The sequence below is a fragment of the Chaetura pelagica genome, unplaced genomic scaffold (assembly GCF_000747805.2).
Source record: "Chaetura pelagica isolate M959 unplaced genomic scaffold, ChaPel_1.0 scaffold82, whole genome shotgun sequence".
NCBI lineage: Eukaryota > Metazoa > Chordata > Aves > Apodiformes > Apodidae > Chaetura > Chaetura pelagica.
In genome coordinates, this window is record NW_009952990.1 from 2,810,249 (window position 1) to 2,825,631 (window position 15,383).

The 15,383-nt window shown below is 38.3% G+C and overlaps 1 protein-coding gene across 1 annotated transcript in view; it reads right to left on the bottom strand.

Moving 5' to 3' along the window:
- Positions 1–1,013: 1,013 nt before the first annotated feature.
- Positions 1,014–15,383, bottom strand: part of LOC104387708 (chromosome unknown open reading frame, human C21orf91) — a 19,890-nt gene continuing 5,520 nt past the window's right edge. The window contains exons 2-4 of the mRNA XM_009996490.1: positions 7,424–7,957; positions 1,759–1,821; positions 1,014–1,238 (exon numbers count right to left, since the gene is read on the bottom strand). Of these exons, the coding sequence (XP_009994792.1) occupies positions 1,078–1,238; positions 1,759–1,821; positions 7,424–7,957 (758 nt within the window). The 3' untranslated portion in view covers positions 1,014–1,077. The remainder of the gene's footprint in view (positions 1,239–1,758; positions 1,822–7,423; positions 7,958–15,383) is intronic.

Below are 15,383 nucleotides of genomic sequence, written 5' to 3' on the forward strand. Positions count from 1 at the left end.
ACTTGGCAAATTTCGAATACATAAATACAGCTCCACGGTCTTTTTGACAAAGATTAACTAAGATTTCTTGGTAAGGTAGACTGATGGAAGTTTAAAAAAAGCTGTTCTACTTTAAAATGTATCATTATTGGCATTTCAAAATTAAAACACTACCATAGTCTCATGCAACTTTATAAAAAAAACTATAACAAGGTAATGTAGTATTACAAATTTATTTAGTTTCTTCAAAGTAATTTTTCAGCATTGAAAATTTCACACGTATAAAAAAACTTCAACTTCTATGCATTAAAACCAAAGAGTGGATTTTTTGTTTTAAATGTAAAGGAGTTCCTGGGCTTTTTTTTTTTTTTTTTTAAACATCTCTACAATTCTCACAAACCAAATTTGTTAATTCTAAAGCTGATAAAAATAAGTGATGCACCAGCACATTTTTTTCTTTAACATGTGAAATTCATCTCTTTGGGAAACTTTTTTTTTTTTTTTTTAAATTGTATCATGAAAGATACAGACCTGAAAAAGGATAAACAATCATACACAATGCATAAACATTACACAGAGTAATCCATACATTTTATAAAGAGATCTGGAAAAGTACCTAAAATAGTGATATTTAGTATAAAATTTCAGTAATAAAATATTGCTCATAATAAATAAGAAAACATGAGTTTCATTAATACTGTTCTCTCATTAAAGCTCTTCTGGATGTAACAAGATCAGACCCAATAAAAGCTCAAATTGTTGTTTTTCCTCTGTATGAAGGAGGCAGGTTTACAGCATTCAGGTCATTCTTTGTTAAAAACAATTTTATTATTAAACCACATAGTTCATTCACTCATGCGTAGTTATGCAAAAAAAAAATAATCCCAAACCTTATTACAGTAGATTTTAATACCTAAAATATTTGCCTTTTTTCTTTAAACCCAAAGTGGAATAGACTTTTCACAGATTATGAATGCAAAGAGAAAGCTGCCCAAGTTTCCTTAAAAGCATCTAAATATCTGTACACCTGTACTTCTTGGTTACCAAGGCTGTTACAAAACGTTAGCTCTATATAGAGGGACAGAAGTTGTATTCCCTTTATATGGGGACATTTGATTTCATCCCTGCTCGTCCCATCTGTAGACATGGCAGTTTGGAGCAGTTCTTCAGCAGCTGCTCAATAGCGATATGACGGACATTGAGCTCTGAGGCCAAAGAGTCCTTTTCTTGGAGTTGTTGTGTCAGCTCTTCAAACACATCTGCAAGAACATTATTAGGTTAATACACTTGGTCCCCATACTTTCACAGAGTTAAGAAGCAGTGCTGAACATTTTCATTATATTGGATATTAGGAATAATTTCATCACCAAAAGGGTTGTCAAACACTGGAACAGGCTGCCCAGGGCAACAATGGAGTCACCATCCCTGGAGGTATTTAAAGGACATACAGATGTGGTGCGTAGGGACATGGTTTAGTGGTGGACTAGGCAGTGCTAGGTTAATGCTTGGATTTTCCAACCCAAATGATTTTATGATTCCAGTAAAAAAACTTAAAATACCGTATTCTTGAAGTGACACCTTGCAACACTCTAGGCAATTACATAATAATACCACCCAAAAGTTTCTCGTTTTACATGGCAACATGATATATAGAGATTTACATTTTGAATTGAACTGACAGGAAAGCCATCACATTTTTTTTTCTTTTTTCAAAGAAACAAGATTTCTTTATTACAAAGCAACACAAACCCAAAACAAATTGTGTTGAAAAATTCTTACCCTGGATTTGCTTGAGCAGTTTTTCTTTAAGTTGCTTTAACTGTCCAGGAGTCATCATAGTCACTGTAACAAGAAAATCTGTTATTACTACTACTAAAGTCACAGAAGCATTCCTAAGTAGACTCCTACTTTCTCAAATGGTAGTAATTCGCATCCTAATAATGAACAGATGTGTTGCAATAAGTCAAGAGGCGACGTTATTTATCACTCATTTGTGACAAGTTTGTAAATGTTCTCTTTTGTGTTGACATATACAAGGATTTACTCCATAGGAAAGCCACCTCTTTCCATGTGAAAAAGCTGGAAACTCAAGCCATCTAAACAATAGTGTCCAGAACCAGAACTGCTTGTAAATTCCTTGACACCTTAATATACTTTCCCTTCCTCTGACTGTGTGGTTTCCATGTAACCCTGCAAGTACGTCTGTTTAATTGTGGGCAAGTTGACAATTCTGAGCTAAGTCTTGCTATGTTTGCAAGCCTACAAGGAAACAGCTTCTGGACAGAATTTTCAGCACACAGCTACCTCTTTTGACTATCAAGTTTTGTGCTTTGTGCATACAATAATATAGAAAGTTTCCACTGAGTACCTCAGTGACAAATGCTGAAGAAAAATCTTGGTTTACTACAAAGACCAGTGTATAAACGTAGGTTTACTTCTCACTTTCTTGTGCTATGTTCCTAGTGCAAGCTAACAGATCCTCTGCATCATCCAAAAGCCCTGCTGTATCTCAGGTTATGTGTACATCCATCATCCTCAGAGAAATACATATTAAACCTCAGAGGAGGGAAATGTGAAGGTTTTCTGTGCTGCTCTTGATAAAGAGCAGAAAGTAGGGAAGCACTGCCCTGCTTCCTGGAAACCCCTCAGGCCAGCAGCGGTGAACACATGTTGGTGGGGACTGGTTATTGCCATGCCTGCTGCTGAGATGCCCTTGGCAGCACAGTTAAGTGTGACAATCCTGATCACCACATGGGAATACAAGGCATTGAAACAAGCTTTAAGACCCTGTAATTTTTAACCATTGTTTTAAAACAATGCTGCAGTTTAGCAAAGCTCTCACTGCATACTTGAGAAAAAAACTATGCTGCAACCACACAGCTTTTGTTCAGAGATTTCTCAGTACAGGAAGTTTCTATATTGCAAATTTAAAGTGTAAGTTCTGAAAATAATAGTTTTTTCCCTCCCCAGAGGACTGCTAGATTAACCTAAGCCATCTTTTCAAGCTTTCTCACATCTTGCAGTTGTTGGATATTAAACTTTCTGTCAGTATTGCCAAACCAAAGAAGTTGGCAATGACTCAGACAACCTACTTGTTACTTGAGACATAAGGCCACTTAAGAGTGAAACAAATGAACATTTCTCCTCCAACAGCCACATGCAGTGATGCTCCTTCCTATTTTCTGCTATCAATACAACTGAAGATTCCTTTCTCACATCTTACCACCCTTTAAGCACCATGAAAACCCTGACTGGATTTAATGCAGTAACTGACAACTTTATAAAAATCTGGGGTTTTTTCCCCCTTTTATACCCACTGGTAGGATGTTACTTCCCATTTCTTAATTATTTTCATGAGTGTTTCATCAACTGTAACAGATAGGCAGGTTCACATACTATGTGAGTGTGTGTGTATGAGGACAGGACTGTTTCATGTCACATAATTCTGATATAGAAGGGAAAGGAAGAAGGAACAGAACACCAAATTTAAATGTTAAAACATTAGTCGATCCATAGCTGAGGTAAATTATAAAGAAATATTGACCAAGCTATTTACAGTCACATTAACAATAGTTCTGGGGTTTTTTTTAGTAGACTATCTCCTGATGGTGGGGGTACTGCAATAAGGTACCTAATTCTGGCACAGAAAGTCTGACTAGATTTTTCTCTAAAACACAAACTTTATCTAACCACAGTCTCTATACATCAATGTCTTTTAAAGCTAAATACTGCAAAATGATTAAACAAATACTTACAATACAAAGAAAAAATGCCTCAAAAGTGTGTTATGCAAGTTAAGCGGAAGAAAAAGCCCCTGTTACTATCCTCAGTAATTGAGGAAAACAGCTTAATGTTCCCCTGTCCCGAAATCAGAGATCAGAGAGAGAAATTCCAAGTCACTAACTTGAGTTAGGTAACCCCATAAACCAGGCCAAGCCTTCCTAATTCCCCTGTTAACTGCTGTCCTGATTTATATAATCCCAATTTATGACTCCAAAGGACAGGTGGTCAAACAGCACATATCAGTTTTGATTTATGGTTTTAAGACTACTAATTTACTACAAATGCAATGTGAAGCATCAGACAGCGGTTAAATAAAATTCTTCTAAAAGAATGAGAAATTACTGAACTTTGCAAGGACAGGTTTCTTAGTCTGATTAAAAAAAAAAAAAAAAGAGCCTAAAAAAACTGATACTGACTTCTTACAGTACTTGATCACTCTGTCTTATAATAGTCTGAATTCCACTATTACCTTGTTTTTCATCACCTAATTCTCCACTGAGTATTTTACCAGCTTCTTTGGTCTTCTTTCTCCGGTCTTCTGAAATTCAGAAACCCTCTCCAATTACTTCCCTCATCTACAAAAGTAAGAGTGGAGGTATTGCACTTTAGGACCAGACACTGTTCCAAGAGCAGGATGGTAACTTCAGGGATCTCTAGGAACTTGGTCCCAACACATTTCACACAGGATGATTCCAAAGATACTGCAATATCCTATATTTTTTTCTAAAGACTTCTTCTAGTGACTTTCTTAAGTAACTTATTTTCCACTGCTTTCAATACCACCAGAGTCATCAAATGATCCTTAGGGCAGCAAAGACGGCTCACAGCAAGCTTACTACCCTTGACTTCAGAAAAGCAAATTTCAGCCTCTCCAGGGATCTGCTCTTGATCGAGAGTGTCTTGGGATAACATCCTGGAGGGTAGAGGGGCCCATGAAAGCTGGCTGATATTTAAGGATCACCTTCTCCAGGCCCAAGTGCATTGCATCCCAAGTGGAAACTCCAAGAGACTGGCATGGATGAGTAAGCAGCTCCTAGAAAAGCTCAAACTTAAGAAGGAAGCATACAGGGGGTGGAAGCTAGGGCAGGTATCCTCAGAGGATTACAGAGGTTGTCCGAGCAGCTAGGAATCAGGTTAGGAGAGCCAAATCCCTGCTAGAATTAAATCTTGCCAGGGACGTTAAGAACAGTAAGAAAAGCTTCTTTAGGTATGTTGGGAAGAAAAGGACATCCAAGGAGAGTGGTAGGCCCTCTCCTGAAGGGAACGGGTGAGGTAGCAACACAGGATATTGAAAAGGCTGAGGTCCTCAATGACTTCTTTGCTTCAGTCTTCTCTGGCAAGTGCTCCAACCACAACACAAGAGCCACAGAAGGTGAAAGCAGGGATTGGGAGAATGAATTACCCTCCACCATAGGTGTAGAGCAGGTTCGTGACCATCTAAAGAACCTGAAGGTGCATAAATCTATGGGATCTGATGGGATTCATCCATGGGTCCTGAGGGAGTTGGCAGATGAGATTTCTAAGCCTCTGTCCATCATACTTGAGAGGTCCTGGCAGTCTGGTGAGGTTCCTGCTGATTGGAAAAAAAGGGAACATAGTCCCTGTTTTTAAAAAGGGGAAAAAGGAAGACCCAGGGAAATACAGGCCAGTCAGTCTCACCTCTGTGCCTGGTAAGGTCATGGAGCAGATCCTCCTGGAAAGTCTGATAAGGCACATGGAAAATAAACAGGTGATTGGTGACAGCCAACATAGCTTCACTAAGCGCAAGTCCAATCTGGTGGCCTTCTACAAGGCTACAGAGATGGTGGATGGTGGCAGAGCAACTGATGTCATCTGCCTGGATTTGTGCAAGGTATTTTACACTGTCCACAAGAAAACCTGGTCTCCAAACTGACAAAGCATGGATTTGACAGATGGACCACTCGGTGGATAAAAAATTGGTTTGATGGCCACACCCAGAGAGTTGTGGTCAATGGCTCTATGTCCAAATGGAGGTAAGGGATGAGTGGTGTCCCTCAGGGGTCAATACTGGGACCAGTGCTGTTTAACATCTTTGCTGGAGACGTGGACAGTGAGATTGAGTGTATCCTCAGCAAATTTCCTGATGATACCAAGCTGTGTGGTGTGGTTGACACCCTAGAGGGAAGCTATGCCATCCAGAGGGACCTGAGAGGCCAGTGCCAACCTCATGAAGTCCAACAAGGCCAAGTGCAAGGTTCTGCACCTGGGTTGACACAACCCTAGGCACAAACACAGGTTGGAGGAAGAATGGCTGGAGAGCAGTCCTGAGGAGAAGGACTTGAGGATAGCAGTTGATGAGAACTTGATGAAGCTTGACATGAGCCACCAGTGTGTGCTGCAGCCCAGAGAGCAACTGCATCCTAGGCTGCAACAAAAGAAGTGTGGCCAGCAGGACCAAGGAGGTGATTTTGCCCCTCTACTCTGCTCCTGTGACACCCCACCTGGAATACTGTGTACAGTTTTGGTGCCCTCAGCACAAGAAAGATATAGACCTGTTGGAGAGGGTCCAGAGAAGGGCCACCGAGATGATGGAGCACCTCTGCTATGAATACAGGCTGAGAGAGTTGGGGCTGTTCAGCCTGGAGAACAGAAGGCTCTGGGGAGACCTTATAGCAGCCTTCCAGTTTTGAAGGGGCCTACAGGAAAGCTGGGGAGGGGCTTTTCATCAGAGAAGATAGTGATAGGACAAGGGGTAATGGTTTTAAACTGAGAGTGGGAATATTTAGGTTAGATATTAGGAAGAAATTCTTCACTGTAAGGGTGGTGAGGAACTGGAATGGGTTGCCCAGGGAGGTGGTTGATGCCATGTCCCTGGAGGATTTTTAAGACTAGGTTGAATGAGGTTTTGTGCACCCTGGCCTAGTGGTGGGGTTCCCTGCTAATGGCAGGGGGGTTGGAACTTGATGATCTTTAAGGTCCCTTCCAACCTTAATTGTTCTATGAAATGATTTCTCAGGTTTACTGCTACAGCCTTTAAAAGAACATGATGGTTTAAGGACCTTCCCATTTTCTTATGCTCAATATACAGAAAAAGAATAACCTAGTATAATGCACAAGAAAAGACTGCTACTATTAAGAATATTTAACTTATGTTTGCTCTGCTACCTTCCCTCTAATTTCCCCTATTGCTTAGGGCAGCCTTTTAGACTTACTCTGATACCTTACCTCTAATTTCTCCTCTTGCTTAGGGCAGCTCTGTGCAAAATATAACTCCCGGCACTGCACAAGTTCAGAAAGACAGTTACTTTCAGGAGTTCAGTAATCTCCACAAGCAAAGCTATGCAACTGCCACGACTAACATATTGAAGTGACTGCAATCAACTGTAACAGTAACTTGTGTAAATTAAGTGTGTCCTGTATCACATTTGTGTATACACAAGAGGAAAGTTAAACAGAAAAATACCAACCAAACAAGAAAACCCCAACAAAACCCAACCAACCAGAACTCCTACACCCACAAAAGCCTCCATACTACTTGCTTAGCCATGTAGCCTTTTTCTTCACAGATTTTATATTAACTCCAAACTGTTACAAGCTGGAATTCAGGATATGAATTACTGCCCTGTGGGGGCATGAAATCTTTGAGAAACATTTCAAAGGATGGCCTTGACTGCTTGATTGCATGTAAACAAATACTTACATTCTTCCCTGCTGTACTGAGGATGCCTTCTATGAACACTGGTAAGTGAATCACCTTCAGCTTTTTCAGGTTTCTGGACTTGGTTATGATTAGACCACAAAACACTGCTGCAACAGAAGGTAGCACCTGCTTCTTGTAACACGCCAAGTCTGAAGTCAGAGGATTCTCTTTGTTCCAAAAGAGTTTGTGAGCAGCTCGAGATGTCTCCAGATTTCCCACCTATCCATTTTGCTGAGTATCTAGGTACTGGGGAGTCAAACTGTGGGAGTAATTTTCTATCAGTCTGATGTCTGAAGTTAAAAAGCTGGTGTTGAGATGTTTTTGAGCTTTCAGAATCAGAGTCTAAATCCTTGTTTTGTGCATACTGTATGATCCAGTTAATTTTTTTGCTCAAGATATTTTTTACTTCTGCATATGGGCTTTTAGAAAGCTTTGATCGCGAACAGTCCTGATTTGCTATTAAATGGAATTTTTCAAAGCAGTCTCTGTGCCCCCTTAGAGATCTTGTATGTAGAAGATCTGACTTTGGCACTCCTGTAAAGACACAACAGAAAAAAGTTCACATACTGTATACTCAACTAGTTTTTCAAAATCTTTACTTACAAGCAACTAAGGAAACAAAAATGTAAATGATACTTTCCTATTAGCAGACTAATCACTGAAGTAAATAAGGATTTGTGATACTCTACATATGCTTGAAATTCCACTCAGTCTTGAGTCCTTAGCATATAAAGTGTTTTGTACACAGTAACCTGTAGCACAGGACTTTCAGATTACCTGCATATGCCTCTTGGATGATACCACAAATGAAGCAAACTGCTAACTGTACATATTACACCACGCCCACACACAACTGTACAAGCTGTAGAAATGATCCCATCTATGTATCAGAAAGTCCTACCAAACAACACTAAAGAGCATTTTGAAAGCAGTCATTCATGGTACCATTTTCTATTGCTAACATTACAAGCTATCTGCTCAACAAAAATTGCAGTGTGGAGGCTTATGTCATCCAAGTGGCCAAACAAGTTTATTGGTTTATTATTTTGCATTGTTAAAATGCAAATCTAGAGAAGCAGGTTCCAGTACTGATACTTGTCAACATTAAGCTGCCCAAGCACTTAATTTTGATTATCTCACTTGTTGGCAAATTACTGTTTCAAGTTGGGGAGTTGAAGTACTGAGAGTAGCATTATAAATGATTTTCCACTCTTTCGGCAGCATTAAAACTCAAAATTATTACTGTTTTCATTGAGTTTGTAAGAATGCACACAAAAATTATGAGACAAAATGGAAAAAAACAGACTGGAAAATAAAAGCACACCAGTGAAGTTAATTTTGTTCTTAGCAGCAGGGGAGAAATGTAAGGTCATGACAACAGACATTCCTTCTGCCAACTAACTGTTAAAACAAATAAACACATATTCTAAGCAGAGGCACCTTTTAACAAGGACAGATGTTGTCTTCGTGGGTAGAGTCAAGATTCTCACTCTCCACCTCAAAATATCTTTCACTCTCTTTCAGCAAAGAGACATCCACTAACTTTTCCTAAGCTCTACATTATTTACTGCCTACTTGCAAGGCTATTTTTCCCTCTCTATCTCTACAGAGACTTAAAAAATAAACAACAAAAAAACCACATTTCTAATGAAAACAAGACAAGCTGTTTTCATGACTTATCAGTACAAGTTGAAGTCTGCTTAACTCAAGTATCATGATAGAAACCCTTAAATCTTAAATCCATGAAAGAAGACCAAACACTGTCAATTGAAATTATAAGGCTTATATTCACAATACTGCAAACCCTACAAAGCCAGACTGATTTGTTCAGTGTTATTTGTTTTACACAAGATTCTTCAACATGCTATGTTGCTGATGCTTACAGGGCTTTCTTTTACTTACAGAAAGCATCATCAGGTTGGCTGAAAAGCATGTTTTACATATTTTTCTAAACAATGATGCTCAGGAACCTACCTAACAGTTTGACTATAAGATTAATGAATGAAATCATTGTCTTCTGATCACAGGAGAGTAATCCCATCTAAAGCAAACACTCGAAGATTTGCTGAAGAAGAAGGAAGAGAACTGCAGAAAGCACAGCCAATACATCTAGGGAAAATGCAGTTTTGTGTAATTTTTTATAGTTCACCTCTGCTGATAGGTACTCTTTTGCTCTAAGGATACCACTCTTCTCCCAACTAAAAATTCAAACATACCAACCAAGTTTTAACTTATCCTTATTCTTCCCCCAAACTAGAAAAAGAACTACTGCACTGTTTCTATTATAACCCAAAAAAACCCTGGATCTTTCAAGTTTAATTAAATATTCCCAGAGCTGATTCTAGAGCCATGGCCTCTTGCAGTTAGGTTCTCTGTCAGGCACATCTGAAGAAGTAGTTCAGACTACATTTCCTCAGGTATACACCCTGTTGCTGCAGGGGCAATCACAAAGAAACACCTGCATAACAAATGATAAAACACTGCAGTCTCACTTAAAATAAATCACACAGAATCACAGACTGATTTGGGTTGGAAGGGACCTTAAAGATCATCTTGTTCCAACTCTCCTGCATTGGCAGGGACACCTCCCACTAGACCTGGTTGCTTCAAGCCCCATCCAACTTGGCCTTGAACATTTCCAGGGATAAGGCATTCACAACTTTTCTGGGCAACCTGAGCCAGTGTCTCACTACTCTCACACTAAAGAATTTCTCCCTAATATCTAATCAAAATTTACCCTCTTGCAGTTTAAAACCATTACCCCTTGTCCAATCACTCCTTGCCCTTGCAAAAAGTCCCTCCCCAGCTCTCTTGTATCCCCTTCAGGCACTAGAATAATTCCTTTTAAACCTTCTGCTTCATTATTTCCATGAGAATAACATGTTGCTTGTCCAGTAAGACAAGGGTGTGAGACAACAAAACAAAACAACACACAATTTCAGTTACACAAAAAAAGGACAACTGCAGCATGACTCTATGAATCCCCATCTCATTTTTATGTCTAAGCTGTAAGCTCAAGGCTACTCAAGTCAGTCCTGACAAATTCAATCTCTTTTTTAAAAAAAAGTTCTGAACATTGTTCTGAACTTTCCCACTAAGGGGGCACGATAGTCAGAGAAATCTATTTTATCAGAACTCAGTAATATTGGGTATGCCTGAAATTAGCAACTACTACAGAAGACAGTTACTTAAAATGTTTAAGTTTTGCTATGTATATGCCATATATTGCCATAATGTCACGTATTACAAAACACTTCTAGTACTGAATAATCCTCCCTAGACCAGAATTTACATCCTTCCCTATCTACTACACTGAAAAAACTCAAAAAGGGTCTATCTAAATACTCCTCAATACAGTAAGGAACAGAAAATGTACAAAATCAAACCAATTTTGTACAGAATTGCTAACAGACTTGCTTCAGCTTTCACCTAACTGGTTCTTGGTTGGTCCTTCAATCAGCAATCACACAACCATTTAATTTTTCCCCCCTTATTTGTAGGTATCTTTACATTTGTCCCTTCTCTGACTTTCCAAGAATAGGATTGCTGATTACGTTCAATTATGTCCTACCCTTCATACTTATTTTTTCAGAGAAGGATAAAGAAATGCAAAAAAAGTGCAAAAAATCCTCAACTATCCAGACCAGGAAAGTTTTATTTCCAAGGAAAGAAAAAATATGCCAATATTCGATTACAACTAGAAGATCTAACTTAAGCAGCAGACACTATTAGGAAATAAACCCATGCCAGAGACCATTCCTCAAGGGAGCAAGATTCACAGGATGATGCCAGTCCTTGAGACAAATCATAAACCAATGTAACTTCATTAACTGGGGAACCCAGAATTGAATCACAGAATAATCCTGGTTGCAAAGGACCTTGAACATCATCAAGTCCAACCACAGCCTAAATCCACCAACCTTACTACCCATTATTTGCTTCTCATTCTAGCAACTCACGTGTCCTAGAAAAAATACGAATGGTGTCACTTTACTCAGCAGTATTTTTGTATGTTGAACACTCCTATAAGAATATGGCTGCTTATATAAAAGCCTAGCATTTAAGCAAAAAAAACCAAAAAACAAAACAACCCCCCCCCCCATATTTCAATTCGTAAGACATGCAAGGCACAAACTCTTCCTGTATACTGGTACAGTTCTCAATAAAATGAGTCCTAATCCACTCCTGCAAAATAATTTTGTAAATAAGTGACTAGCAATCAGGCAATTTATAAAGTGACATACAGCAGACAGCAGGGAGAATACTCACCATATGACCAGGTGTGTAATCACATCTCAGTAAATTCTAACCTATTTTGAAGCATGTGTGCTTGAAAGTATATCAGTTTCCATCATAATAAAGTTCTGGGTTGTTTTTTGTTTTCTTTTAAGGGAAGACGTCTACAAATACTTTATTTCTGCCTTTGCAACTGATTGAAAACTATGTGTAACTCTTCTTCATGATTACGATACAGAACTAACTTGAAATCTTTGCTCACATTTATATATAAAGCTGGCTAGAATAGTTGCCTTATTTAGAGATTATAATAATAATGAACAAGTTCAATTCAAAAGAAGTGCTCTTGAATATGAAGACTACTTCATATCCCATCACAAACAAATGTTTTCATTAAAAAAATAAATCAGTGATCATTAGCTTGCTTGTTTATTTTCTACAGTGCTTTTTATTATTATTTGTTCATTCTTTTATAGAAAAACTTCTTATTTGATCTTTCAGCTTCATCAGTTGAAAATAATGTTAAAGAAAGCCTGTACTCCCTTCTTAGCAATTTACAGTGCAATGCTGGAAACTAAGGGTTTTTGTAATTGTGAATAAACTTAGCTTGAGCAGCTGAGGGAAAAAACCTCAGAACATAGTAAGGAGTGAATTAAAATTAACAAGAATACTTCTGTACACATGCATAGTTAATTATAAGTTTGTACTATGAAAATTTTAATTATAGCCGTATTAAAGTCCTTTTAAAGAACTTGCAAATGCTTACGGGCAAGATTTATACCTGAGCATAATGAAAGGAAAAGCTGCCTTCTCAGTATAATGCTGCTGTCCACCATACTGACATTTTCAATAAATATGTAATGTACATGTGATTATTAAGGACAGTCAAAGGAGAGTGAATGCACTTCATAATACAGCATAGTACCTGCAAAATAGGTGAAATTCTATGTTTAAGCCAGCACACTTAGAAAAGGCCCACCTCTACTTTTAGCTAGCTGTAGCCAGTGAGGAAACTCTTCTTAGACACAATCCACCTCATCCTAAATAGTGACCTCTAGAAATATTCATAGTAAGCACCTATGCTTTTTCCTTTAATTCTATAAGCAAGAACCCTAGTTCTTGTGAACTAGGGTTCACAAGTGAAGGGAGTCAGTCCATGGCTGTATACTTTAAAGAGCTTTTACTACATGTTCTGAAATGTTCCCGCTGCTACTCCCCTCAGCTGTCCACCCCACCTAAAGCATCACTCTATAAACAGGGATGTTTAACCAGCCCGCAAAACAGCTCCTGAACAACTGCAAGTGTCCACTAGGAACACTAAGATCAGAGGAGTTCAAGTTTGGTTTACCTAGAGCACAGGGCTAAGACTGGTACCAGACAGAGAAATGCTTCACAAGACATTAAATGTTTGTGTCTATTTTAAGCCACTGCTGTGTGTCAGTCTGCTTACTGAGAGTGCTGAAAGATTCTTATTATAGAAAAGCAGATCCCAAGACCTGTTCAAAATATATTAAATAAAACCAACCCATGATGACCTAAGACAGCAAGCCCCCCACATGTATAAATGACAAGGGGTAAGGAAAACCTATATTCTTCAGTTGTACAATTCTGCCAACACTGAAAAATGGGATCATTACAGATTTGTATCTCCAATACATCTGCCTGACAAGACTTATAGCCAACTGCTATTTTTAAGTGTATGTATGCAATTTCATTTGAGAGTTAAATCTCGTGATTTATTAGATTGCCTAGAAAGAAAAACCCAGTGCCATTCATTAACTTCCAAAACCAGACACACCATAAAGATTAGATATTATCTTGTTCATAAATTAAATTTCTCTCCTCAGTTTCACATGATAAAGTCAGTGCATTTCACACACCAAGTGTGCACACAAATCATCTCCCACTGGATTCCTATTAGCTCATATGTATTTTATCACATAGGAAAGACATGCAATTTAAGACAGAGCAGAGATGCAATTGACCCTTTAAACATATTTTCAAAATCCATGTTCCCTGTCAACTATTTCAGTAAGAAGAGAGTTTACCAATGTACTACATAAGCCAAGATACTCTGACACATTCCTGTTACTACAGGAACTACTATGTTGAAGATATCTCATACTTGGTAAGAAAAAGCCATTAAACTGACCTTGAAGAGGGTGGAAGCCATAAGATAATATTTCTGTATGCTGGGTAATGCCAGGTAAGTAAGATTAACTGCTCACGTTACTTGTTTGCATGTACAAATCTCCCAAATTCACATACATAAAATTCAATAATGTATTTTTAGAACTAGCTGCACAGCTCTACTTTTACTTAGCAATACTTATATAGCACTTAGAAGATTAAAAGTAGCATCTCAAACAATGTTTGGACTTGAATTCGTAGTTAAGAAGCTTACGGGAAACTGCAACTAGTTTCACAAGTCCATTCAAGTTTGCAGAAATGAGTCATATTCCTGGACTGCAAATACTAATGCTACCTTGAAACAAGTTCTGATCTGTCTAGACTAAAGGGTGTTGACGATTTTTTTCACTTTTGTTGCCAAAATAATGTATTTTATTGGCTATTATTTCATTCATTAACATCGAAAAAAATAAGATGTGTAATATTCTGGAACAGAATGACATAAGATCAGCAGTTTCTAATCCTTTCAGCTACACCTCACAACCCATTTTGTTTCAGTGAGATATTCTCCTGCAGAGTCTAAGAAGGAAAATAAAAGAAATTTGATTTCTTAGCTTTTAAAATTAAAGCTTTTTTGTTTTTTTTCCTGAACAGAAAGAACCCAGAATGAGGATATTAGACAAGACTTTATAGACTTTACCAGGAAAAAAGCTATACAATAAAGCAGATTTCTTCATAGCATCCTTGTCTCAACCAGGAGACTGTGATGCACTAACCTGATGCTGAAATTGCCTGAAATGCTACGAGTCTATCAGGACTTCAAAGGACCATGGAAATGTAATCCTATTAACATAAATCAGGGCAACTGATGCTCAGTACTCACACTACCTATTCTTTTATATTACAGGACCTGGGATACAGACTGTCATTTGCTATTCAGCCATTGTTCAACTTTAAACAGAAATGGGAACAAGCCAGTTTGGTTGTCAGCTAGCATTTTCAAATATGTTACCATAGTTAGCAGCAGCAGAAAAGAAAAAGAGTACATAAAAATAAGCTCAAATTATAAAATTTTCCCCTTCTATTACGATCTCTTCTATATTTTGTCTCTGTTACAAACCCTCGAATTTCAGGAAACTCAAGACTTGAATAATTCTACATTAAAGCGTAACGGCATAAAACTAGCTATCTACGACTGTTTAGCTGTACATCATTTGCAACTTTTACAGACTTTCAACTTTTAAAGTTTCAGAGACAAGTCCAACGTTCGAACAAATACATTCAGGTATTAAATTCCTGAAGCTGGGATTTCCACAGGCATTGTCTAGAGGATCCAGAAGCATGCACTAGTGAAGGACATATCTGCATTGCACAGAGCAATTCTCCCATACAAACATACCTACACAACGGGAAGCAGCACCACAGGCAGCACACTTGCTTATCACTCCAGCTGCCCCAGCCTGCTGTTTTGAAACACAGGATAGACAGTCACACCCTCCTAACAGGAGAATTAGAACACAGTGGGGTATGTTTGTGCAGCACCACATTCTTAGGTGCAAACCCTACAACTGGAGTCTCAAAGCAGCTTGTAGGG